The 24,417-nt window shown below is 60.5% G+C and overlaps 3 protein-coding genes across 6 annotated transcripts; 1 reads left to right on the top strand and 2 right to left on the bottom strand.

Annotated features, from left to right (window-relative positions):
* The first annotated feature begins 1,867 nt into the window (after window positions 1-1,867).
* On the top strand, window positions 1,868-9,205 carry VANGL2 (VANGL planar cell polarity protein 2). Of its 2 annotated transcripts, none has more exons than XM_086630434.1 (7): window positions 1,868-1,938; window positions 2,039-2,159; window positions 3,493-4,100; window positions 6,670-6,800; window positions 7,684-7,819; window positions 8,137-8,368; window positions 8,945-9,205. In XM_086630434.1, the coding sequence occupies exons 1-7, from the start codon at window positions 1,868-1,870 to the stop codon at window positions 9,203-9,205; spliced, it is 1,560 nt and encodes a 519-aa protein (XP_086486560.1). The 2 variants fall into 2 exon arrangements, with proteins under 2 accessions (XP_086486560.1, XP_086486559.1); XM_086630433.1 differs by having other exon boundaries at window positions 6,670-6,806.
* A 4,352-nt stretch (window positions 9,206-13,557) lies between these two features.
* On the bottom strand, window positions 13,558-15,724 carry LOC147526119 (uncharacterized). Its single transcript, XM_086630341.1, has 7 exons — window positions 15,664-15,724; window positions 14,701-14,907; window positions 14,454-14,555; window positions 14,126-14,164; window positions 13,946-14,007; window positions 13,738-13,821; window positions 13,558-13,653 (listed from the first exon to the last, which is right to left on the bottom strand). The coding sequence occupies exons 1-7, from the start codon at window positions 15,722-15,724 to the stop codon at window positions 13,558-13,560; spliced, it is 651 nt and encodes a 216-aa protein (XP_086486467.1).
* A 2,098-nt stretch (window positions 15,725-17,822) lies between these two features.
* LOC104374582 (SLAM family member 7-like) lies at window positions 17,823-23,325 on the bottom strand. Of its 3 annotated transcripts, XM_086630435.1 has the most exons (8): window positions 23,039-23,325; window positions 22,670-22,939; window positions 22,465-22,491; window positions 21,674-21,772; window positions 21,445-21,489; window positions 19,873-19,931; window positions 19,399-19,509; window positions 17,823-19,156 (listed from the first exon to the last, which is right to left on the bottom strand). In XM_086630435.1, exons 1-8 carry the CDS (start codon window positions 23,304-23,306, stop codon window positions 19,076-19,078), a joined length of 960 nt encoding a protein of 319 aa, XP_086486561.1. In that variant the 5' UTR covers window positions 23,307-23,325; the 3' UTR covers window positions 17,823-19,075. The 3 variants fall into 3 exon arrangements, with proteins under 3 accessions (XP_086486561.1, XP_086486562.1, XP_086486564.1); XM_086630436.1 differs by lacking the exon at window positions 22,465-22,491; XM_086630438.1 differs by lacking the exons at window positions 17,823-19,156; window positions 19,399-19,509 and adding an exon at window positions 19,523-19,571.
* Window positions 23,326-24,417: the final 1,092 nt, after the last annotated feature.

Here is a 24,417-nt window from a genome sequence, read left to right as displayed (position 1 = left end):
GCCCAGAATAGGGGTGGGGGGGGATGCTGACAGGAGGCTGGGGGGGTGCGCAGGGGGGTCCTTTCTCTCCCAGCCCCTTCCCCCATCGCTCGCTGGGGATGCTGGGACGAGCTCCCGGCCCTGTTGCCATCTCCTAGACAACCGGCGTGCAAGGGGGGGGCTTTTGTTTCCATAGTGATACATGTGGGAGCATCCAGCATCTGGGACAAAAAGGACACCCACCCCCCCCCCTCCTCGACCCCCCGTCTCCCCCTCCCCGAGGATTTGGAAAAGAGGCCAAAAGACATTTGGGATTTATTTGGGCAAAATGGCATTTCCGTGGTAACCCGGCACCACCCCCAAACACAGCCGGCGCGGCCGCCCCGGCATGCGGTCCCGGCTGGGAAGGGGGATTCGGGGCTCTGGGGGGTGCCTGATGCCCACAGCCCCCCCGAACCCTTAGAGTGAGGGCGGGAGGATTTGGCAGGACCCCTCCGACGGGGTCCGGCATCCCCCGGCACGGCTCAGGCAGCACCGTGTCCCCTCTGCCACCCTGAGTGTGGATCCCGTCTCTGTCCCACTCTCCTCCCTGGTGGGATCACGGACCCTGGCAAACCAGTGCCGAGCCCGCGCTGGGGCTGTGGGCAGCTCGGGAGGCCCCAAAACCAGTGGGGTGACCGTCGGTGACACCACCAGCACAGACCCCGGCTCCTTCCCGCAGCCCCCCGAGCCTTGGCGCGGGGTCCCGGTGCGTTACGCTGCCCGGCCGGGATCTGAGCTCGGCATTTTTTTCCCAAGCCGGCGGAGATGCGGCACCGTAAGCGGGCGTAGGCGGGTATCACGGGCACGTGTGTATGTATTTATATACATCCGTGCCCACGAATGGCTGTAATGGGACTTTGGTTGGGTGAATCGGTGCGCCAGGCTGGTGGGATCTCCTCCGAGCCAGCCCAGCCGCGGTGGACTGGTCCCCGGCTACTTGCCGGGGTAGCCAACACCGGTGGTCCCATCCTCGGAGCCACCGCGGTGGCTCCCGGCATCCCGGGAGCTCCCCGCTTCCCCCGGCAGCCCCGAGCGCTCCGCCGGCTGCGCGCGGAGCCGGAGCCGGGGCCGGGGTGAAGCGATGCTCCTCGAGGAACCGGAGCTCCCGGGGCTGAGATCCCGGCTCGGCGCCGGGAAACGTGCCCGGGCAGAGCCCCGCGCTGCGAGACGGGCCTGAAATGTTGCCTGAGCCCAATTATTCATTCCTTTTTTTTTTTTTTTATTTTGGCCCCCACCCTAGGCGCTCTTTTGGCAGCTCAACTAACGATCGTGATATTAATTAAAGCGTAAATCACCCGAAAGAGAAGCTAATGGTGCAGGATCGTTAATAAAGGGGAAGGTGCCCTCTTAGATCCCAGCTTGGGCGTGGGAGAAAGTAGAAAATGCCCCAAAATGCCCCAAATTCCCTTTTTGTGCTGAAGTCCCGTCCCTGTTTGTTGCTGGAGCTGTGGTGGTGCAGGGGTGGGGTGGGATGGGATGGGTGGGATGGGGATGGGATGGGGATGGGGATGGGATGGGGATGGGATGGGATGGGATGGGATGGGATGGGGATGGGATGGGATGGGATGCCCATCAGCAGCCCAGACCTGTGAAGGGGTGTCACCGGGATGCCACCGCGCCACCACCGACCCTTCCCTTCGCCCTGGCAGGCGGACGAGCCATTTTCTCCTGAGACGAGCCCAACCAAGCGATCAAAATAGAGTCCCTCAAGGTGACGGTCGACTTCTTGAAGGTGCCCTTGGGCCTGAAGAAGCCCCCCCTGAAGGAGGCCCTGGCCGCCGTCCCGGGGCCGGGCAGACCCAAGCCCCTCGGCGTGGAGCGGCACAAGCCCCGGCGCTCCGACACCATGGACAATGAGTCGCAGTACTCGGGATATTCCTACAAATCCGGGCATTCCCGCAGCTCCCGCAAGCACAGGTGACGGGTTGGTGGGGGGGGGGATCCCCTGGTCCCGATGGGTGCTGCCACCCCGGCGCACCCACCTCACTCCGCTCCACTCCCTTCTTTTGCCTCCCAGGGACCGGCGGGACCGGCATCGCTCGAAAAGCCGGGAAGGGAGCCGCGGGGACAAGTCGGTGACCATCCAAGCGCCGGGAGAGCCCTTGTTGGACAACGAGTCGACCCGGGGGGACGAGAGGGTGAGTTTGGGGTGGGGAGGGCGAACAGGGTTGGCATCCCTGCCCCACCGTGGGGATGCTGCCGAGGGTGGGAGCCGCCGGCGGGGCGCGGGGGCTCCCGGCATGCCCAGTGCTCGCCGGCGGAGCGGTCGAGCCGGTTGGGCTGGCCCTGGGCTGGCGGCCGGGCTCCTGCCAACACCGCGGCAGCGCCGGCGGGGAGGGCGGGCGGGCGGCGCGGGTGCAAATGAAAGGGGGACCGGCTGTGGCAGCGCCCCGGGGTGAGCATGGGCTGCCCAGGGTGGAAGACACCCCGGGGATCCACTCCCTGGGGATCGACTCCCTGGGGATCAGCTCCAGCTCCTCGCTCGGCACCTGCCGGCGCCGCCGGCTCGGCTGTGCCAAGGTGGAATAACCCCAGCCTGACTCCCGGCAGGATCGTGCCGGACCCCACGCTGGGTGCCGGCGCGCCGCCGGCTGCTGCGGAGCCCGATCCTCGGCTTTAATCATCTCCCAGCCTCCTACGCAGGCGGCTCCGGCTCTTTTCATCTTCCCCCATGGAGACGTCGGCGCCGGCAGAGGCCGGGCTTTGCCGCGGTCGAGCCTGCCCGGTGCAGCCGTGGCCGGAGCGAGCCGATGGCAGCGTGGGTTCACCTGGGTACAGGCTGGGATACCCTCCCGGACCCCCCTCTGCTTCCCACCCCTCCAAAAATCCCCCAGCCGGGGCTTTATTTTGCCGTTTGGACAGAAATTGGTGGTTTTCCTGCAGAAATTTGGGGAAGGGGGGAAATAGGATGCACTAAACCCCCAAGTTTCAAGGATGCCAAAGCGCCCTAAAACAGAACGGGAAGGTCAGACCTGTCCGGCACTCTGAGCCTGCCGGATCACCGGCGACTTCATCCCAGCCGGTGCTGGCAGCGGCAGCGCCCGCTGGCGCGGCGGCGGTGGGGAGGGTGTGTTGGGCCGGCGGCCGGGCATGTTCCTTCTGGCCCCGCTAATGAGGGGGTTTGCCCGGAAGCTGGATGCTTCCCACTTCCAAAGCTGCTCTCGCCGGTGCCGGAGAGGCGGAACGCGGCACCGGAGTCACCGACCGGGGGTTTTCCTGGAGGGTCGCAGCCAAATTGCTGCGTCTTTTCCACCCCCGACCCCAATCTGGAGTTTTCCAGCATCTAAATGGGGGTGATGGTGCCGGGCAGCGCGCCGGGCTTCGAGGTTTGGTGACGGTGGGAGACGCCGGCGGTGGGGTGGGGTGGGGTGGGGGTGCGGCGCGGCCGGCAGCCCCCTGGGGCGCTGGGGGCGGTGGAGGGGACGCGTGGGACCATCCCCGGCGTAACCCTCCCGCCTTCTCCTTCCCCAGGACGACAACTGGGGCGAGACCACGACGGTGGTGACGGGGACGTCGGAGCACAGCATCTCGCACGATGACATCACCCGCATCACCAAGGACATGGAGGACAGCGCCCACCTGGACTGCTCCCGGCACCTGGGCGTCGCGCTGGCCGGGGCGCTGGCGCTCCTCGCCTTCCTCACCCCCCTCGCCTTCATGCTCCTGCCCCAGCTGCTGTGGCGGGAGGAGCTGGAACCCTGCGGGACGCCCTGCGAAGGGCTCTTCATCTCCGTGGCCTTCAAACTCCTCATCCTCTTGCTGGGCAGTTGGGCGCTCTTCTTCCGGCGGCCCAAAGCCTTCTTCCCCCGCGTCTTCGTCTTCCGAGCGTTGCTCATGGTGCTCGTCTTCCTCCTCGTCGTCTCTTACTGGCTTTTTTACGGCGTGCGCATCCTGGACTCGCGGGACCGGAACTACCAGGGGGTGGTGCAGTACGCCGTGTCGCTGGTGGACGCGCTGCTCTTCGTGCACTACTTGGCCGTGGTGCTGCTGGAGCTGCGGCAGCTGCAGCCCCAGTTCACGCTCAAGGCCGTCCGCTCGGCCGACGGCGCCAGCCGCTTCTACAACGTCGGCCACCTCAGGTAGGGGGGGGCCGGGCGGGGGGCTGCGGGGGCGGGCGGGCACGGGGCGTGCAGAGACCCGGCAGCACCCGTGCGTGCGTGTGCATTCATCTGTGTGCGTGTGCACGTGCGTGTGTGCGCGTGCACCTGTGCATGTGCGTGTGTGCTTGTGCACATACGTGTGTGTGTGCATCTGTGCATGTACATGTGTGCACGTGCACATACATGTGTGCGTGTGCACCTGTGCATGTGCGTGTGTGCATGTGCATGTGTGTGTGTGCACCTGTGCATGTGCTTGTGTGCTTGTGCACATACATGTGTGTGTGTGCACCTGTGCATATGCGTGTGTGCATGTGCACATACATGTGTGTGTGTGCACCTGTGCATATGCGTGTGTGCTTGTGCACCTGTGCACGTGCATGTGCGTGTGTGCTTGTGCACGTGTGCATGTGCACCTGTGCATGTGCGTGTGTGCTTGTGCACATATATGTGTGTGTGTGCACCTGTGCATGTGCGTGTGTGCTTGTGCACGTGCATGTGTGCATGTGCACCTGTGCATGTGCGTTTGTGCATATGCACGTGCATGTGTGCGTGTGCACCTGTGCATGTGCGTGTGTGCTTGTGCACATGCGTGTGTGTGTGTGTGTGCATCTGTGCATGTACATGTGTGCACGTGCACATATATGTGTGTGTGTGCACCTGTGCACGTACACGTGTGCATGTGCACATACGTGTCTGTGTGTGCACCTGTGCATGTACATGTGTGCTTGTGCACCTGTGCACGTGCATGTGCGTGTGTGCTTGTGCATGTGTGCATGTGCACCTGTGCATGTGCGTGTGTGCTTGTGCACATACATGTGTGTGTGTGCACCTGTGCATGTGCGTGTGTGCTTGTGCACATACGTGTGTGTGTGTGCATCTGTGCATGTACATGTGTGCACGTGCACATATATGTGTGTGTGTGCACCTGTGCACGTACACGTGTGCATGTGCACATACGTGTCTGTGTGTGCACCTGTGCATGTGCGTGTGTGCTTGTGCACCTGTGCACGTGCATGTGCGTGTGTGCTTGTGCACGTGCATGTGTGCATGTGCACCTGTGCATGTGCTTGTGCTTGTGCACATATATGTGTGTGTGTGTGCATCTGTGCACGTACACGTGTGCATGTGCACATACATGTCTGTGTGTGCACCTGTGCATGTACATGTGTGCTTGTGCACCTGTGCACGTGCATGTGCGTGTGTGCTTGTGCACGTGCATGTGTGCGTGTGCATCTGTGCATGTGAACGTACATGTGTGTGTGCACCTGTACATGTACATGTGTGCATGTGCACATGCATGTGCGTTTGTGCACCTGTGCATGTGCACGTGTGTTTGGGCACCTGTACATGCGCACATACATGTGTGCTTGTGCATCTGTGCATGTACATGTGTGCATGTGCAGGTGCACGTGTGCTTGTGCACCTGTGCATGTACATGTGTGCTTGTGCACCTGTGCATGTGTGCTTGTGCACCTATGCACGTGCGTGTGTGCGTGTGCACCTGTGCATGTACATGTGTGCTTGTGCACCTGTGCATGTGTGCGTGTGCACCTGTGCGCGTGCATGTGCGTGTGTGCTTGTGCACCTGTGCATGTGTGTGTGTGTGCACCTGTGCATGTGTGCGTGTACACCTGTGCATGTACATGTGTGCATGTGTACGTGCATGTGTGTGTGTGCACCTGTGCATGTGCATGTGTGCATGTGGACATACATGTGTGCGTGTACACGTGTGCATGTACATGTGTGCATGTGCACGTGCATGTGTGCATGTGCACCTGTGCTTGTACATGTGTGCATGTGTACATACATGTGTGCGTGTGCATGTGCACCTGTGCATGTGCACATGTGTGCTTGTGCACCTGTGCACGTGCATGTGCATGTGTGTTTGTGCATCTGTGCATGTGCACATGCATGTGTGCTCGTGCACCTGTGCATGTGTACATGTGCACATGTGCATGTGTATGTGTGTTTGTGCACCTGTACATACGTGCACGTGCACTGAGGCGTCTGCACTTGCACTGATGCGCACGCAGGTACATACGTGCACTTGCACTGACGCAGGTGCATGTGTGCGCGTGCGCTGACACGCGTGCATTGATGTGTGTGCATGTACGTGCACGTGCATCGATGTGTCTGCACTTGCCCTGATGGCGTGTGCACTTTGTGCCCGTGTGCGTGTGCACGTCCATCTGTGCCCACGTGCGTGTGCACGTACGTATGTGCACGTGCATTGATGCGTGTGCATCGACGCGTGTGAACGCCCGTGGGTGCGTGTGTTCGTGCGCGTGCACACCCGTACTCACGAGTGGCTGTGCCCACGCCGCTGCCCGCCGCGGCACGCTGGCATCATCCGGCCGGAGGAGCCGCGCGCGTGCCCGCAGCGGGCACGGCCCCGCTCCCTGCGCGGGGTGAGACGTCCCCGCGGTGCCACACACTGTCCGTCCGTCCGTCCGTCCCTCCCCGCCCTGCCCCGCTGTCTGTCCCCCCGCCCTCGGCGCGGTGCTCACGGGCTCCCCGTGCCCCCCGTGCCCGCCTGTGTTTCCCGCAGCATCCAGCGAGCCGCCGTCTGGATCCTGGAGAACTATTACCACGATTTCCCGGTCTACAACCCCGCCCTCCTCAACCTGCCAAAATCCGTCCTGTCCAAGAAAATGTCCGGCTTTAAAGTCTATTCCCTCGGCGAGGGTGAGCTCCCCGTCCCATCCCCATCCCCATCCCCTTCCCCCTTCCCCCTTCCCCCTTCCCCCTTCCCCCTTCCCCCTTCCCCCTTCCCCCTTTCCCTTCCCCATCCCTTTCCCTTCCCCATCCCTTTCCCTTCCCCATCCCTTTCCCTTTCCCTTTCCCTTTCCCTTTCCCTTTCCCTTTCCCTTTCCCTTTCCCTTTCCCTTTCCCTTTCCCTTTCCCTTTCCCCCATCCCCTTCCCCCATCCCCCTTCCCCATCCCCCTTCCCCATCCCCCTTCCCCATCCCCCTTCCCCATCCCCCTTCCCCATCCCCCTTCCCCATCCCCCTTCCCCTTCCCCTTCCCCATCCCCTTCCCCATCCCCCTTCCCCCTTCCCCTTCCCCTTCCCCTTCCCCATCCCCCTTCCCCATCCCCCTTCCCCATCCCCTTCCCCATCCCCTTCCCCTTCCCCTTCCCCTTCCCCTTTCCCCTTCCCCTTTCCCCTTCCCCTTCCCCTTTCCCCTTTCCCCTTTCCCCTTTCCCCTTTCCCCTTTCCCCTTTCCCCTTTCCCCTTTCCCCTTCCCCTTTCCCTTTCCCCTTTCCCCTTTCCCCTTTCCCCTTTCCCCTTTCCCCTTTCCCCTTTCCCCTTTCCCCCTTTCCCCTTTCCCCTTTCCCTTTCCCCTTTCCCCTTTCCCCTTCCCCTTTCCCCTTTCCCCCTTCCCCTCTCGTTCTCTCTCCTTCCCTTCTCCTCCCTCTCGTTCTCCCCTCCGGACTCTCCTCACGGCTCCGGAGCGCCCGGAGCAGGATGGCCACAGCCCGGCTGTGGGGCAGGGGGTGCATCGGGTACCCCGGACCCCCCGGTTCCCCTCTGACCTCACCCTTTCCCCCCCCGCCCCGTAGAAAACACGACCAACAACTCGACGGGGCAGCCCCGCGCCGTCATCGCCGCGGCCGCGCGGCGCCGCGACAACAGCCACAACGAGTTCTACTACGAGGAGGCGGAACACGAGCGCAGGGTGCGGAAACGCCGCGCCAGGTACGGCACCGGCGGCGGGCACCGGGATCCGGGCAGCATCGGGTGCCCCGTGGGGTGCCCATCCCAGGAGCCCCTGTGAGGACGTGGAGGTGGGGGGTCACCTCCAGCCCCCCCAAAACGAGCTGTCCGCGCTCTTGGGGATGCACATCCCAAGCCCGGCTGGTGTGTGGCACAGCCACATCTTCCCCAAAACTGTTCTGGGGTGGAACTGGGTTCCTGCCGTAGGTGGGCAGCGGGCAGGTGGCTCCCCCCAACCCCAGGGGATCTCCTGCCCCGTGGCCCCATTGCAGCCACGTCCATGGCTTCCCTCCCTGCAGGCTGGTGGTGGCGGTGGAAGAAGCCTTCACCCACATCAAGCGGCTGCAGGATGAGGACCAGAAGAACCCGCGGGAGATCATGGACCCGCGGGAAGCGGCTCAGGCCATCTTCGCCTCCATGGCGCGGGCCATGCAGAAGTACCTGCGCACCACCAAGCAGCAGCCCTACCACACCATGGAGAGCATCCTGCAGCACCTCGAGTTCTGCATCACCCATGACATGACGCCCAAGGTGTGTTGGGGGGAACACGGTGGGGTGGGACGGGTCCATGGGTTTGCCTGAGGGCTTCGTCCAGGGCATGAATCCTAGAATGGTTTGGGTTGGAAGGGACCTTCAAGATCATCCAGTTCCAACCCCCCTGCCATGGGCAGGGACACCTTCCACTACACCAGGTTGCTCCAAGCCTCATCCAACCTGGCCTTCAAGGGATGGGGCAGCCACAACTTCTCTGGCAACCTGGTCCAGTGCCTCATCACCCTCATGGTGAAGAATTTCTTCCTTAGATCCCATAGAAATCTCCCCTCTTCCAGTTCTAAGCCATTGCCCCCACTTGGGTGGGGTGTTTTTCCCCCCGCCACGGGAGAGCATCCCCCCAGGAGGACAAGAGGTTGGGGGACCAGAGCCAGAAAAGCAGGTGGTGCCCCAAGGGAGCCCCACGCAGCGCTGGGAACCAGCGCACGAGGATGTTCTTCCTGCAGGACCTGCCGAGCAGCTTGAGGCTGCAAAAAAAAAACCCCAAACCCAACAGAATGGGCTGAGCCGTAGGGAGGTGACGGTGACGTTCCCGTGTCCTTTCCCTCCTCCAAGGCCTTCCTGGAGCGGTACCTGACAGCCGGCCCCACCATCCAGTACCACAAGGACCGCTGGCTGGCCAAGCAGTGGACGCTGGTCAGCGAGGAGCCGGTGACAAACGGTTTGAAGGACGGGGTGGTCTTCGTGCTGAAGCGCCAGGACTTCAGCCTGGTGGTGAGCACCAAGAAGATCCCCTTCTTCAAGCTCTCGGAGGAGTTCGTGGACCCCAAGTCGCACAAGTTCATCATGAGGCTGCAGTCGGAGACCTCGGTGTGAGCCGAAGAGGGATGGAGAGGGGTTGGAGCCGGGGGGAAGGAGACCCTCTCCGGAACCCACCCCACCGCCGGGGGTCGGGGAGCCCACGGCTCGAGGGCAGAACTGCGGCGGGCGCCGTGCCCGGCTCCACCGCCTACCTGTGACCACTCGCCCGTTGGGGTGGGCTGAGCCCCTTCCTCCTCTTCCTCCTCCTCCCCGAGCCCAGGTCCGTGTAGCATCCCCCCCGGCGGCGCGGCCGGGCAGGAGACGGCGTTCCGGTGCCATAACCCAAGGGCTAAACCTTCTTCACCAGCGTCTTGGAGCGGGTCCCGGCGACCTTCCGCGCGCGCCCGCTCTCTGCCTGCCTCTGACCTTCAACCAGTCCGGGGCTGGTTTTTAATCCTAGAGATGGTTTTTTTGTTTGATTTTTTTTTTTTTTTGGGGGGGGGGATCTTTTGCAAACACCTCCGCAATCCGTGGCTGCTATGAAAACCTCCCCCCGGCATCCCGAGCGCCGGAGCGGTGATGCTCCCGCTCGTAGGACGGTTTCCTGCGATGACGGTCTCCGTGCTCAGCTCTTAACGATGAAAATCTGGGATTTAAGAAAAGCAGAAGGGTTTTGGGGTTGGGTTTTGGTGGATTTTTTGTTTTCTGAAGTGGTCTCCCCGCTGTCCGAGTGACCCGTGGCCACCATCCCAGTACAGTCCCAGTGGGGCGTCCCCGTGCCGGCGGAGCCGCAGCTGGGGGTTGTGGCTCAGAACATCTCTGGGAAGTCCGATCCCGGAGCCGGAGCCAACGGGATGAATGAAACAAGGGGCTTCCTGGCGAGGATGACGAGGGCTCAGGGCTCCGTGAGGTCCTTAATGAAGGTCCCGTGGTGGCCGGTGGCCCGTGGTGGCCCCGACGGCGAGGCAGCCCCACGGAAGCTTTTGCCTTCTCTCAGTTTTGTTACGGTCGCAAATACCTCATGGATTTATTTTAATTTTTAATTAATTTTTTTTTTTTTTTTTTTCTCTCCCTCCACATCCCATCATCCGACCACGCCGTGCCGGGTCGGGGGGTCCCGGAGAAGGGAGGGGGGGTGGGTTCAATGGTGGGAGCTGCCAAATCGAGGTGTGCGATTGGGTTCGATTCCGATTTATTTTATCCGAAGCACTAAAGGGATGTGATTTTTATTTTTTTTTTGGAGGGGGGGGCAATGATGCCACTTGGGCCATCGCTTCCCCAGTAAGTACCAGTAAGAACATTAAGATGCTGGGGGGGCCCTGGGGGTCCGTCGCTGCTTGGGGTTGGCTTTCCCAATTTCCAGGAAATCTCCGTTTTTGGGGAGTTTCGAACTCCTCTTCCAGCCTCTGAGGCTGAAGGACCCCGTTACCCCCCCAGTACCCCCCCCCCACTGGTTCCATCAGCGCTGCTGCTGCCAGGAGCCCGTTTTGGGGGGGTTTTCTGCAAAAAAGACTTCAGCGAGCGGCGGGGTCAGCTGGGGAGGGGGGATTTTCCACTCGGAATTTAAGAAGAATAAACCCTTTTCCGTTCGGTTTTGGTTTTGGTTGTTTTGGGGTTTTGTTTTGTGGTTTTTTGTCGTTTGTTTTTTTTTTTTCCGCAGAGCCGAGACCTTGTGCATGCGTGTAGAAAATTTGTAAAATGTAAAATCGTTTTTTAATATATATAAAAAGCTCGTTTTTACAGTTTGCAGTGGATCGAAGCGTTACGGCAGTGGTAGGAACTTTTGCTGGTTGGTTTCGTTGGGTTTTTTTTTTTCATAGAGGAACTAAAATTGTACAAAATTTTTTTTTTTTATAAAATAAACCCATTTTGACTTTTTTTTTTTTTTTTTTTCCTTCTTCCTCCTTCTTCCCGCACCCGGTGCTTTGGGGTGCGGCGGTGGTTTTAGGTCCCAGCTCCTGCTGGGTCTGGGCAGCTCGGAGCAGATGCTGCGGTGGCAGGATGAGGCCTCGAGGGAGCACTCGGAGAGAATCATCCTTGGAGGGTGCTCGGTGCGGGACAAGGGCTGGGGCTTGGGGGGAACCGGGGAGTTAGGGTCTGTGGGGTCAAGGGTCTGGGGTCTACAGGGCCAAGGTCTTGGAGTTTATGGGGGTCAAGGTCTTGGGGTTTGAGGTTTCAAGGGTTTGGGGTCTATAGGGCCAAGGATTTGGAGTTTATGGGGGTCAAGGTCTTGGGGTTTGAGATTTCAAGGGTTTGGGGTCTACAGGGCCAAGGTCTTGGAGTTTATGGGGGTCAAGGTCTTGGGGTTTGAGATTTCAAGGGTTTGGGGTCTACAGGGCCAAGGTCTTGGAGTTTATGGGGGTCAAGGTCTTGAGGTTTGAGGTTTCAAGGGTTTGGGGTCTATAGGGCCAAGGTCTTGGAGTTTATGGGGGCCAAGGATTTGGGGTTTGAGGTTTCAAGGATTTGGAGTCTATGGGGCCAAGGATTTGGGGTTTGAGGGACCAACGGTTTAGGGTTCAAGGGTCCAGGGTTTTGGGCTTTGAGGAGCCAAGGGTTTGGAGTCTGAGAGCCAAAAGTTTGGGGTTTAGAAGTCCAAGGGTTTGGAATTTATGAGACCAAGGGCTTGAGATTTGAGGTTTCAAGGGTTTGGGGTCTATAGGGCCAAGGAGTTGGAGTTTGAGGGTCCAAGGGTTTGGGGTTCAGGGGTCCGGGGGTTTGGAGATTGAGGAGCCAAGAGTTTGGAGTTTGAGGGTCAAAGGTTTGGGGTTTAGGGGTCCAAGGGTTTGGAATTTGTGGGGACAAGTTTTGGGGTTTGAGGGGCCAAAGGTTTGGGGGTTGAATTTTCAAGGATTTGGGGTTCAGGGGTCAAGGGGTTGGGGTTCGAGGGCCCAAGGGTTTGGAGTTTGAGCACCAAGTTTTGAGGTTTAGGGATCCAAGGTCTAGGGGTTTATGGGGCCAAGGTCTTGAGGTTTGAAGTCTCAAGGATTTGGGGTCTACAGGGCCAAGGAGTTGGAGTTTGAGGGGCCAAGGATTTGGGATTTAGAGTTCCAAGATTTGGGAGTTTGAGGTTTCAAGGGTTTGGGGATCAGGGATTGGGAGGTTTGAGGGCCCAAGGGTTTGGGCTTTGAGGGCCAAGGATTTGACATTTAGGGGTCCAAGGGTTTGGAGTTTACGGGGGGCCAAGGATTTGGGGTTCATGGGGCCAAGGAGTTGTGGTTTATGGTGGCCAAGTGTTGAGGGGACCAAGATTTGGGGTTGGCGAAGAGCTTGGGCTGAGCGGGGAGCAGCCTGGAGAAATGCCCCCACCCTCCCCGTGCTGGGGGGGGCTGGCACATCCCAACCCCTTTGCTGGGGCAGTGAGTCCCCCCCCCACCATGCACAGCTCCCGGGGGGGCTGCGAGAGCCTCCGCCTGCCGCCGGGGCCGCTGCCTGCCGTCACCTCGCTGCCGCGGCGGATGTGCCAACACCTGCACCCCCAGCCCACCCGGGGCCCCCGCACCACGGTTTGGGGTGGGGGGAGCCCCCCCCCTCCCGCAGCAACTGACTCACCGGGACCGAGCGTCAGCGTTTCCTTTGGCTTTCGCACCTTTTCTGCCCCCGTCTCAGCCCTGGGGCCCCCCCCAGGACCCCCCCTCGTTGCAGCAGAGCGAGGGGAAACTGAGGCACGGCAGTGCGACTGCAGCACTGGCCGCAGCAGCAAGGGCAGGAGCAGGGAGGGAGGTTGGGGGGGGGGTTGCTGGTCCCCCCATGAAGCTGTGGTGGGGCTCAGGACCCCCCCCATCCCCATGCTCACTTCTCCCAGGGGCGTTGGGGCTCCCTGGGGTGGTTTTTTTCCAGCCTTTGCCCCATCTTGCCCTGTGATGAGTTCCCCAGTCCTCTGTCGCACTGCTGGTCCCCGGGGTGGGGATGGGAGGAGGTGGGGGAGGTTATTTCAGTCCTGGGGGGGGGTGGGGGGTGTTTCTTTTTTATTTTTAATTTTTTCCTTCTGTGGGGAACCGAACAGCACAAGAAATTCCTTCCCCCGGTGGGGGTTGACCAGCCACCACCTCTGCTCCGGGGGCGGAAAAAGTGACGGCTGCGTTGGGTGGGGGAGGCTGCGGGTCCTGTCGGAGAAAATCTGGGGGTTCTGGGGTGAAATCTTCCTTTATTGGCTCAGTTGTGCCCGGTACTGGCACCCTGAGCCCCCGTCCTTGCACGTGGGGCACAGCAGTAACTGCACACGCGTGTCCCCGTCCCACATGTGTCCCTGTCCCATGGCATGTCCGTGTGCCCATTCCCACCGGGATTTGGGCACACGCTCGAGCATCCATAGGAAGGGCCGAGGCGACGCACGATGCACATGGCCCCCGGGTCCCCGTGCTGTCCCTCGGGGGTGGCCTCGTGCTCCGGGGGGGTGTCTGGAAGCCGCTGGGCTCCCCCGGGAACCCTCAGTCGGCACCGGGCTCCCCGGAGCTGTGGGCATCACCGGCGGCACTGGGGGTGTCAGGCTGGGGAAAAGGGAAATCAGATGCTGGGGGGGGGGGCTCCAAACCCACCCCAGGGACCTGCGTGGGCTGGGGCTCAGCTGGCAGCACCCCTCCATCCCGGGGGGTGTTGGGGTGAAATACCTGGGGCAGGGGGGGGTCCGGCTCGCAGAAGGTGGTTTCTGGGTGCTCCGGGTTTGGAGATTCCTCCAGCCCCTTCCTCTCCTCCTGCAAGAGAGGCGGCTTGAGGAGCGTCTCTGAGCATCCTCGGCACCCACCTTGGCTGGCATGGATGGGGAAACTGAGGCACGGGCCATGCGGGGCAAGAAGGTGCCCATCTGGGGGGGCTCACCTGGGGAGGGGGGATTATCGGGGCGGTGTCGGGGATGGGGAGGTGGTCCAGGGCTCCCAGATCTGCAAACACAACGAGCTGGGATGTGAATCGTGGCGCTGAGATGGGGGTCAGCGATGGTAGAACCGGACCCCCCCCCCCCCAACGGGTTTTGCCGGGCTCCGGTTGACCGCGGCTCACCTGAAGACTCATCGGCAGACACGGTTCGGTCCCGGTTCCCTGCGGATCGGGGCAGAGATGGGCATTAACGACAGCAGGGCCCAAAAACCCAGCGAGACCCTCCTGGGAAGACCCACCCCCCTACCCCCCCCCAGAAGCACGAAGCCGGACCCCCCCGCATCGAGCTGCACCAGAATAACTGACTTTTTACGGAGCTTTTCGCTGCGTTGCGGATGTGGGTGGTGCGGTGGCTGACACCTTTTCCTGCTCACCCAGTGGTGGAGCGAAGCGGGGGGTGGGATGCCTGCACCCTGGGGTGGGGGCGGGGGTGGGAGGGGGGAAATCTCACCTTCCCCCTTGGTCCAGCGGTAGGTGAAGAAGAGGACGAGCAGAGCGACCGCCACAAAAATGACGGGGGACCAGTACCTGACGGGAACAGCCGACGTGTTTTCTAGGGGCAGAGATGAGAGATGTGGGTGTGTGGCACCCAAAGATGTGGGTGTGTGGCTGGGGGGGGTCCTGGGGGGGGGTGCAGGACCCTCCAGGATGGTGGGACATCCCCCAGCTGCATCTCTGCCTTCCTCCATAGGACTCACGGGTTTTATTCCCCACGACACCCGCTTGTGTCGGCACGGGGGTGGTGATGGGGCCACCAGTCCAAGGAGGGGTTGTGGTGGCCACTGGCCACGTCGTCAGCACGTCCACATCCCCGGTGGTTGCGTTGGGGTCTCTGGTTGGCTCCGGGACACCATCGCTCCGCGCCGGGCTTTGATGCTCCGGCTCCTTCTCTTTGAGGATGAGAGCTGGGGATGAAGGGCGTTAATTCACGTCAACGCGGCTCCAGACCAGAACCATCCCCAAGGACCAGGAATGGAGCTGGAGAGCTGGGGACCGCCCTGGCCACGCCGTGGTCCTGCACTGGGAGCTCAGCCTTCACCACGGCTCAGCAACTGGCAGGGTAGGAGCAAGAAAAGTCTGAGCCACGGCCCTCCGGCTAACGAAGAAGGTGCTAACGGCGGCAGTGCCGCGGTGGATGCCGGGAAACGGAGCCAGTGGCTCGATGGAAGTCATGTGCGGCCACACGCCGCCCCGTAGCGTCACGCCGGGAAGCTGCCGGAGGCTGAGCAACCGGCGGCGGTGCCAGCGCAGGCGGGTGACTGTGATGGCGAAACGGAGTCTCCGATTAAAGGAACCAGCCCACAGGCGCCGCGGCCCCGGCCGGGAAAGGGGCCGATGGGCAGCGGGCATCCGCTCCGCTCGGCCGGCAAAGGGCTGGAGCTGGGGAGCCCAGGGCACGGGTTTGCGGCACAGCTCGGTGCTGGGGAACCCAGGAAATCCCAACCCTCCCCCCAGCACACGAGCCAGACCCAAGCCAAGCAGTCTAGCAGGTGCCCGAGCCTTTCGCCCCACCGAAACAGCCAGGCTGGCATCCTGCCCTGCCGCGGAGCCGGCGGCGGCAAAGCATCGCACCTGCTGCCTTCGCACCTCCTCCTCCTCCTCCTCCCTCCAGCCCCAGAGATGGGGCGACCCCACGGCGGCTCCCCCCCAGCCCCACTCACCAGCTCCAGAGCAGAGCACCGCGACGCAGAGCCACCCAGTCCCGACGCCTCTGGGCTCCATCGTTCTCTGCCCCCCCCGCCCCGAGCCCTCCGCCCCTGGCACCCCTCTCGCAATGCCTTCCTTCCCCTTTCTGCCCCACCAACGGCTTCCTGTGCGCTCAGAGCTGCTGGCACTGAAATCGGGTGATTAATGGCCAGAAATCATCCCGGGGGGTCATTGCTGGGGTGAAGGATGGGGCCCTGCCAACCGTCAGCGTGGCTGAAGGAGGAGGTGATGCTCTGGCACCACGCTGGCTTCTTTCAGACCGGTCCGTGGTGCCATCACTGCTTTTTTAAAGCCCTGTCCAGGCTGGGAATTGGAGTTAAAAGTACGGATTCGGTGCCACGTGGGTGAATCCCTTGGTAAAACGCACGACCCGCCGAGGTACAGAGATTTTTAATTGATGGGTGTGAGTCTGAGGAACTCAAAAACAAGCTCGTCTCACACTGTGAAAACGCAGAGAACAAACAAATTACTCCACGGGCTCGTCAATAATGGGCTCTTTTCCCCCAAAATAAGAGGCAGGCAGAAATCGAGCTCAGATGCGTCTCGCATTTTTATTCCTCGAGGCTCCCCCGTGCCAGGCACTTCAAAGGAGTCTCCGGTTTCAGCCCTGAATAATTTACCATCCACGCAGACGAGACAAAGAGCGGTGGGGGAAGCGACACGGCAAGAGGTTTCCCAGCGCAGGCAGCGTCCGTCTGTCCGGCAGCACTGGAAAAATTGATGCCAAGGGGGACGTTTTGCTCAGTTGCTGGGTTTGGGGAATAAGGAGGGTGGGGATGTGCCCGTGGTCCCGCTCCCAGGGCACCCGGGTGCTTGGAAGTCCCAGCTCAGGTGAAGCCACGCAGACCCTGCGGCAGGACGTACGTGCCGGTGGGACATGGCCATCACCGCGCCGTGCGGCATTCCTGCATCAGCCGGGGCTCCGAGAGCTGCTCTCCTCCCTGAAACTCTGCTGGGAAGCTGCTGAGCTCCAGAAACTATCGCATCCAAAAATAAAACCTCCTATACAAACAGATGCAACAGAGCAGAGCAGGATGGCACCAGCCACGCTCCTTGTCGTGTTTTCCCCCACCCCAAGTCTGGACCACCTCAAGCCCCCGGACCCCAGCGTGGCCCTGCAGCATCTCAGAGGAGCGCAGGGTGCTCGTTCACGGCACGAGGTGATGCTGAGCACGGTGCTGGCGCTGCGAGGTTTGGCTACTCCAACAGCTCTATCTTCCAACCTCAGAAGGACATGGAGCTGCTGGAGCGGGGTCAGAGGAGGCCATTGAGATGATCCGAGGGCTGGAGCACCTCTGCTCTGGAGACAGGCTGGGAGAGTTGGGGCTGTTCAGCCTGGAGCAGAGAAGGCTCCGGGGAGACCTTCCAGCACCTTCCAGTGCCTAAAGCGGCTGCAAGAAAGCTGGAGAGGGGCTTTGGACAAGGGTGTGGAGTGATGGGACATGGGACAATGGCTTTAAACTGAGAGAGGGGAGATTTCGATGGGATCTAAGGAAGAAATTCTTCCCTCTGAGGGTGGAGAGGCACTGGACCAGGTTGCCCAGAGAAGCTGTGGGTGCCCCATCCCTGGCAGTGTTCAAGGCCAGGTTGGATGAGGCTTGGAGCAACCTGGTGTAGTGGAGGGTGTCCCTGCCCATGGCAGGGGGGTTGGAACTGGATGGTCTGTGAGGTCCCTTCCAACCCAAACCGTTCTATGATTCTGTGAAGATCCCCAGCAGGTACAGGAGCAGCAGAACCACGGCGGAAGCAGCTGCCTGGGTGTGGGTGCCCGGGCAAAGCCTCGGCTGTTTCCTTTCTCAGCTCTCTACCACCAAGTGTTAGTTTTGCTTTCTTTGATTCAGTGTCGTGGTTCAGCACAGCAGAAGCTCAGCCACCACGCAGTCGCTTGCTCAGTCGTCCCCTCGGTGGGGTGCAGAGGACAAAAATGTCACAAAAGGCCTGAGGGTGAGATAGGAACAGGGAGGGAGCACCCACGGACCATGGCCTCGGGTAAAAGGGACTCGGCTTGGGGTCAAATCAGTTTAATTTGCTTACAGCTCATTCAGAGAGGACAACAAGAAACAAAACCAGATATCAAAGAACACCTCCCCCCCCACCCTCCCTTCTTCCCGGCTCTGCCACAGTCACGGGTTCTCAGGGAGCTGCCACCTGCTCCAATGTGGGGTCCTCCACGGGCTTCAGATGCTTCTCCACCCCGTCATCAGCCTCCAGCAGCTCACGGAGACCTTTCTCCACAACCTCCTTCAGGCTCAGGCATCTCAGCTCCAGCGTGGGGTTCTCCACGGGCTGCAGGTGGGTCTCTGCTCCACCGTTCATGCCCACAGGTGGCAGGGAGAATTCCCGCAGGGGAATCCCAGCTCCAGCACCTCCTCCCGCTCCGTCTTCCCTGACCTGGTGTCTGCGTGGCCGTTTCTCTCGGGTCTCAGTCCTCTCTCTGCTGCAGCCGTGCCGGGCTGGATGGATGTCGGCAGTCCCGGCAGGACGAACTCCATCCAGCGGGCACCCTGGGAGCGGGGCGCTTCGGAGCTCTCCAAGCTGTGCCACCACAGCCATCTCCAATCAGATAACGTTAGCACGGCACAGGCAGCCTGGGAGGCTGGTGGGGGGCAGCCTCCCACCTCCCCCCCTCTCTTCAGTGTAGGTCCAGCCCCATTCAGACTCCTTTGTGCCCATCTTAAATAGGGCATTGGCAGAGGCACTGATTGGCTCAGCCCCGGCCAGAGGGGTTGGGAGTCTGACCTGGCCAGAGGCCAGCCCAACCAGTTTTGGAGCCAAGGAAGATTTTCACAGCTACTTACAGGGGCCATGTCTGCAGCCCCTCCCCTGCCACCAAAATCTCATCGTGTAAACCCGGCACATTTAGTAACCAAATGAACAAGATGGAGCATTTGCTGAGTTTAAAAGTATACCAAAAGGGAAAAAAAAAATATTCAAAGGGCTTTAAGGGTCTTCTGGAGCTTTCAGTCCTCTCATCCCGAGGCTCCACACCACGAGGTGCTGCAGGACGAGTCCCAGGAGTATCAGTTCATGGCCTTGCACCAAGATGTTTGGGTTTGCAGTCACAGTTTTGATCCATGTTCCTTGGTTTGGTCAGAGAGGGTAGAAAAAGGAGCCCAAATGCCACGTGGATGCCAACACACAGGCAGACATCTTGTGCCAGACCAGCCTGCGCTCATGCAGCACTTCCAGCCTCACGTCGTTGGCTGGGGACCGCTGTTGACCAGTGAACCGGAGGCAGCAGCGGTGGGGAGGGAAGGGGGGGATGCTGCAGCCCCATGGGCCGGGGTCCGGCAGAACGGAGCACCACGCTCAGAGCAGGCTCACAGGTGCATCGGAGCTGTGCCGGGGCTGCGACGTGGAGTCTGGCTAGCTGACCAACAAGTGGTGGCTTTTCTCACCCTGCTTTCGGCACCCCGGCACGTTGTTGCCCATCTTCTCATCATCTGTCTGTAATTGCAAAGGGACAAAAGCTTCACTCAGGCTTGTGGGAGTCGATCCCTTCGCTGGTGAGAAAGCGAGGGGGAACCCACGGGCTTGGCTTGAAGCTCCAGACCCCAAGAAAGGCCAGTGAAGCCCCGTCTGTCCATGCCCCCTGCTCCAGGGGTTGCATATCCCTCCCTGAGGTCTTGCCCAACTCCTTGCTTGGCGCTGGAGCCCCTCCGGGGAGGTGGCCACGAGCACCGACTCACCTGGGGCACAGCCTGAACGGTGAAATAGATGGTTCTGGAGTTGTCCATGTCTGGGATTGGTGCCTTCTTTGGGTCATCTTGCTGTGTGTTAGAGAAATTCTGCAGGTCCCTCTGGGGAGAAGATTTTAACAAGTGTTTCCAGGGCTCGGAGCTGGCAAAGGGGTCTCAAAAGCCTGGGTGAGCCAGAGAACCCAAGTTTGGTGGGGCTGGTGATAGAGTCCCTGGTGATGCACCGGGAAGCGCAGGCAGGTGGCCGTGCTGGTTGCCTTTGGGCAACCCCCGGTGCTGGCATGTCCCCTTTCTGCTTCCCAGGAGGATCTAACAGACAAACCCTGGGGCTGTCCAGCTGCTGTCCTTCCTCCCCGTCCACACCACGTGGTCTCCAGGCCATCCCCGTCATGTAGGGACCCCTCGGCTGCTCAGCCCGGTCCGGCCATGTACCAGCAGGACGAGGATGAGTCTGCACCAACTCACCTGCTGAGAAGGGCCGACCTGGGCGTACACCGTCGAGTCCTCTGCTCCTGCTCTGGCCCCTGCAAGGAGAAAAAAGTGGAGGGTCAGTAAGGGAGGGGCTGCGGTGAATCCCCTTGCACGACCCGCGGTACTGCCGGCGAGGGCAGGAGGGAATCCCGGCGTAAAGTGTGCTGGGGTGGGGCCATGCTGGAGCTCCAGCACCCAGCAACCCCTCGGAGCTGCTGGAGTTGCTTGGTGTGGGTCTGCGTCGAGGTGAACGCGGCTTCTCATCCCACCATCCCTCCTGCCCCGGCCGCTGCGGGAGCAGGACGCTGGCTTCCAGCTCAAACAGCAGCAGTGGAAGGGACTTGCTAGTGAAAATCAGCTTTTTTTAAAAAATTTAAATCCAAGATTCACGGCTGCTTTCGGAGGGCAACACGTGTTTGTCTTTCCTTCGTACGTTGCCATCGTTGCGGCAAGCGTTAGTGTTGGCTCCTTCTTTGGCTTATCGACCAGAGCGGGGAGAGGGGATTTAAATCCTTCATAATCCCATTTTTGGGTCAGAATTTCTCTGCTTCTCATTTGAAGTGCTGCTGCCAGATCCTCAGAGGAACAGCCGTGAAGGCTTCAGCCCGTGCAGAGAGAAACACTTCAAGAAGATGTTTTGTCCATGGTTCCCAATGGAAGAACTGGATCCAAATCATCGGTTGGGAGGAGCCCGTGGTCCTGGTCCTGGTGTGCACCAACATCCCGCTGGGGCACACGCAAATGCAAAAGACGAGGCAGGCACTCCCCTGTTCACATCAGCTTTATTTCGGGTTAGAAAAGACAAAACACGCACATTAAAAAAAAACGAACCCGTCAGCAAGATCTCTGTTGGGTGTTGGCTCAGTTGTAGCGGTGATGGGCGCAGTACCTGTCACGAAACAGCCCTGAACATCAGGGAGAGGAGATGGGAACGGGTCCAGTGGTCGCTTCTTCCACCCAGTGTCTCGGCTGGACTTGCACCCCGAACCCCCGGGTCTGGCGGAGCCGATTCCGATGCGATGCTGAGGACATGCTTCAGGCGCCGTGGCCACCATCGCCATCGTGCTGCTCCACCTCTCACAGGAGCCTCTGATCTCTTTTCCCTAAAAACCGGGGAACTGGGCAGTGGCTCTTTCGGGCAGCAGTCGCTCGAGCTGCACATGGTGCTGCAGGGGATTGTTTCTGGATGGGGGAAGCGCAGCCCCTCATTGCTCGTCTCTGCTCCCCCAGTTGCTTCTTGCCAGCTCTTGGCTTTTCCCAAAATCCCTCTTGCTTTGGCAACCTCATGGCTCTGCTCCCAGCTTCTTCTTGGTGGGATGGCATGAAGTTTTCCAGGAAGAGATTAGAGGGGAGCATGGCTTCAGTCACCGTGACGTCGCCTGGGCTCATCCCCTTCCACTCGCTTTTGTGCATGCGGCGTGGGGGCTCGGGGTCCCATGAGCTGGGGTACACTCCGGTACCGAGCCACTGGATGGTTTCCCTCCTGATCTTAAACGCCACTAGACCATTCCCACCAAAAAAAAAGGGGGAGAGAGGGAAATGCCTGGGGGCGCCCCAAAGTCCTACCTGTGTCCGTAGGCTTGGCTGTGGGCAAATGGAAGATCCTCCACCCTGGGGGAGAAGCAAGATGGGGTTCCCGTCAGCAGCGGCAATCAAAGCGAACCCCACACAGCATCCTCAGCTCCAGCTGTTGCACCTCCGGGCACCGGCACCGGCTGTGTCCTCCCCTCGCCCTGGGTCCCATCTCCTGCTCGCCAGGGCTGCAGGACGGTTGCCCATGGTGGAAGAAGCTCACCTCTTCGTGTACAGCAGACCACGAAGACAACCACTGCTAAAAGGACCGCAGCTCCAATCACTGACACCACGATTAGAGCCTGCCTGCTGGAGTAGGTGCCTTGGAAGAGAAGAAAGTTTGGTAACAACATCCCGAAATGTATCTGCCTATTCTCAACATCAGAGCTGGGGGGAAACGGGCACGGCTCTGCTCCAGCACCCCGCTGAGCCCTTTGAGATGCTTGTTTCACGATGACACGGACCAACATGGAAAGGAGACGATGCGCGGCACGAGGACGAGCAGCTTTGCAGACAGAGCAGCGGCCGGGGGGACTCCCGCCCCAGGGCTGCCCCCACCGATGTCCCCTGTGCTCCGGGGACCTCATGGGCGGCTTTTGGGGAAGGAAAAGCCCATGTGGGCATTTGGAGAGGCAGCAGGGGTACAGGGAGCCATGCTCCCACCTCCCGGTCATCCTTGGCTCTGTCTCTCCACTGCACGGATTGATTTGATGCTCCCACCCATCCCAAGCTGAGATTTTGAGGGAGGGAACAAGCCAGAGATGTGGACTCAGCTCCCCTCCCCAAATTCTCCAGGTGACAAAGACAACACACGGACACTAAGAGCGCGGCTCAAAGTCTGGATAACCCCGGTGAGCCTTTTTGGGAGGAGGTGGACTGGGTCAGCCTCAGGCTCCCCATCTCCCCCCATCCCCAGGCGCGGGGTCCGGGGCGGCCGGACGCTATTAGCTGGCTGGGGCACACTGAGACATTCAGGAGCGAGGCCGGACACGGACGGGCGGTTCGGCAGCTCACCGGTGGTGCGAGGGTGGGTTGTGTTTTCTGGTGGCACGGGTGGCACGGCAAGGGGAGAGAACAGGGAGAGAGATAAGTAAGAGGGTCGCGTTTGTCTCTTTGCATGCCGAGGCACAACTCGGGGCAGGGGGGGAAGCTGGAGTCACTGGGAGCAGGATATGGCCCATCCCCACCACCCATCCACACGTCTTTCCGTGGCAGTTACCTGCACAGACATCAGCGGGTGAGATGACGGTGATGTTGCGGCGGCTGACGGGGTTTTGTGCCACACACATGAGCGGCGCCGGCAGCTTGTCCATGGCCGACACCTCCAGCACCACCACGGGCCCCTTCTGCCACACCTGATCCCCCCTGTTCCACTCGTAGGAGACGTTGCCGAAGCCGAAGCCCTCCGTGGCGCAGCGCAGGGTGTAGCGGCAGTCATCGGCCGAGCAGTTCTGCGCCACGCAGGTCACCGTCGGCACCGGCAGCTCCCCTGCGGGAAGTGGGGGGCTGTTAGGAAATCCCCAAACCCCCCATTTAGCACAAAGCATAAAAAAACCCACCCCACGTCAAATACTCAAAAGGCACTTACTGTACACGTGTAGGGTGAAGGTGTTTTTTTCCCGAGCGGTGTTTGCGACGTAGGTACCGGTATCGTCCATCGTCAGCTGGGAGATGGTGAGCGCGCTTCCGTTTTTGGGGAAGGTCAAGCGCGGTTTGTAGTCTTCCTTCACAAACGCGGGACGAGGATTGCCGAACATCACGGTTGCTATAGCATCATTTCCAAAGGTCCACGCCACGGACTCTCCATCCAGTTTCTTGAGCTGGAAGGTGACGGACTCACCAACGGCCCTGGTCATCAGCCCTTCCCCGATGTCAGAGCACACTGGGGAGAGAAGCCAGGGAGAGGATGCACAGCGAGCTTGGGGGCTGGCTGGTGGAGAAGGCAAGAGGGCTCAGGAAAGGTCCTTGGCCAAAAAGGAGTGCCTCGCCCCGCTGCGATCGCACAGCGTGATGCCACAGACAGGCTGATCTACAGGGGCCAGGGCCACCCATGCTATTGCGCACAGGACCGCTGTCAGCTGCGGGTGAAGTCATAGAATCATAGACCAGTTTAGGTTGGAAGGGACCCTTAAAGGTCATCTAGTCCAAGCCCCCTGTCATGAACAGGGACACCTTCCACTACACCAGGTTGCTCAAAGCCTCATCCAACCTGGCCTGGAACACTGCCAGGGATGGGGCAGTTGCAGCTTCTCTGGGCAACCCGTGCCAGTGCCTCACCACGCTCAGAGGGAAGAATTTCTTCCTTATCTCTAATCGTTATCTCTCCTCTTTCAGTTCAAAATGATTGACCCATGTCCCATCACTCCACACCCTTGTCCAAAGCCCCTCTCCAGCTTTCCTGTAGCCCCTTTAGGCACTGGAAGGTGCTGGAAGGTCTCCCTGGAGCCTTCTCTTCTCCAGGCTCAACAGCCCCAACTCTCTCAGCCTGTCTCCACAGCAGAGGTGCTTCAGCCCCCAGACAATTTCTGTGGCCTCCTCTGGACCCTCTCCAGCAGGTGCATGTCTCTCCTGTGCTGAGGACGTCAGAGCTTGATGCAGTGCCCTGGAGTGGATCTCACCAGAGCGGAGTCAAGGGGCAGAATCCCCTCCCTTGACTTGCTGGCCAGGCTTATCTTTATGCAGCCCAGGAGATGGTCAGTTTTCTGGGCTGCAAATGCTCACCCGAACCTTCTGGGGCATCCCTGGGGACGAGGGTGCACGCGGGATCACCAACACCAGCGAGCACTGAGGAACTACAGAATTTAGGGGATTCTTTTTTTTTTTAAAGAAAGTAGTTTTCTCTAGGCTGAGGTCCCTCAGGAGGACCCGTTCCTTCGCAGCCCCCTGAGGGCTCGTGAAGCGAGTGGCACCAGGTTCCCCTGCAGCCACGTGAGACCAATGCCACTTCCCACGTGGAAGGGACAGAGC

Source organism: Tauraco erythrolophus, assembly GCF_009769465.1.
Source record: "Tauraco erythrolophus isolate bTauEry1 chromosome 30 unlocalized genomic scaffold, bTauEry1.pri scaffold_44_arrow_ctg1, whole genome shotgun sequence".
NCBI lineage: Eukaryota > Metazoa > Chordata > Aves > Musophagiformes > Musophagidae > Tauraco > Tauraco erythrolophus.
The sequence above is the reverse complement of the archived record's forward strand: the minus strand, read 5'-3'. Positions and strand labels throughout refer to the sequence as shown.

Bases quoted from the DNA above. Each gene is read 5' to 3' on its own strand.
- VANGL2 (XM_086630433.1), top strand. From the start codon at position 1,868: ATGGACAATGAGTCGCAGTACTCGGGATATTCCTACAAATCCGGGCAT. The intron at 1,939-2,038 runs GTGACGGGTTGG...TTTGCCTCCCAG, and splicing joins CGCAGCTCCCGCAAGCACAG to GGACCGGCGGGACCGGCATC. The intron at 6,807-7,683 runs GTGAGCTCCCCG...CCCGCCCCGTAG, and splicing joins AGTCTATTCCCTCGGCGAGG to AAAACACGACCAACAACTCG.
- LOC147526119 (XM_086630341.1), bottom strand. From the start codon at position 15,724: ATGGAGCCCAGAGGCGTCGGGACTGGGTGGCTCTGCGTCGCGGTGCTC. The intron at 13,822-13,945 runs GTGAGCCCCCCC...CCTCTCTTGCAG, and splicing joins CGATAATCCCCCCTCCCCAG to GAGGAGAGGAAGGGGCTGGA. The intron at 13,654-13,737 runs GTATTTCACCCC...GTGGGTTTGGAG, and splicing joins CGGACCCCCCCCTGCCCCAG to CCCCCCCCCCCAGCATCTGA.
- LOC104374582 (XM_086630435.1), bottom strand. From the start codon at position 23,306: ATGACCAGGGCCGTTGGTGAGTCCGTCACCTTCCAGCTCAAGAAACTG. The intron at 19,932-21,444 runs GTAGGACTTTGG...TTCTCCTTGCAG, and splicing joins AGCCAAGCCTACGGACACAG to GGGCCAGAGCAGGAGCAGAG. The intron at 19,510-19,872 runs GTGAGTTGGTGC...TCTTCTCCCCAG, and splicing joins AGGTCGGCCCTTCTCAGCAG to AGGGACCTGCAGAATTTCTC.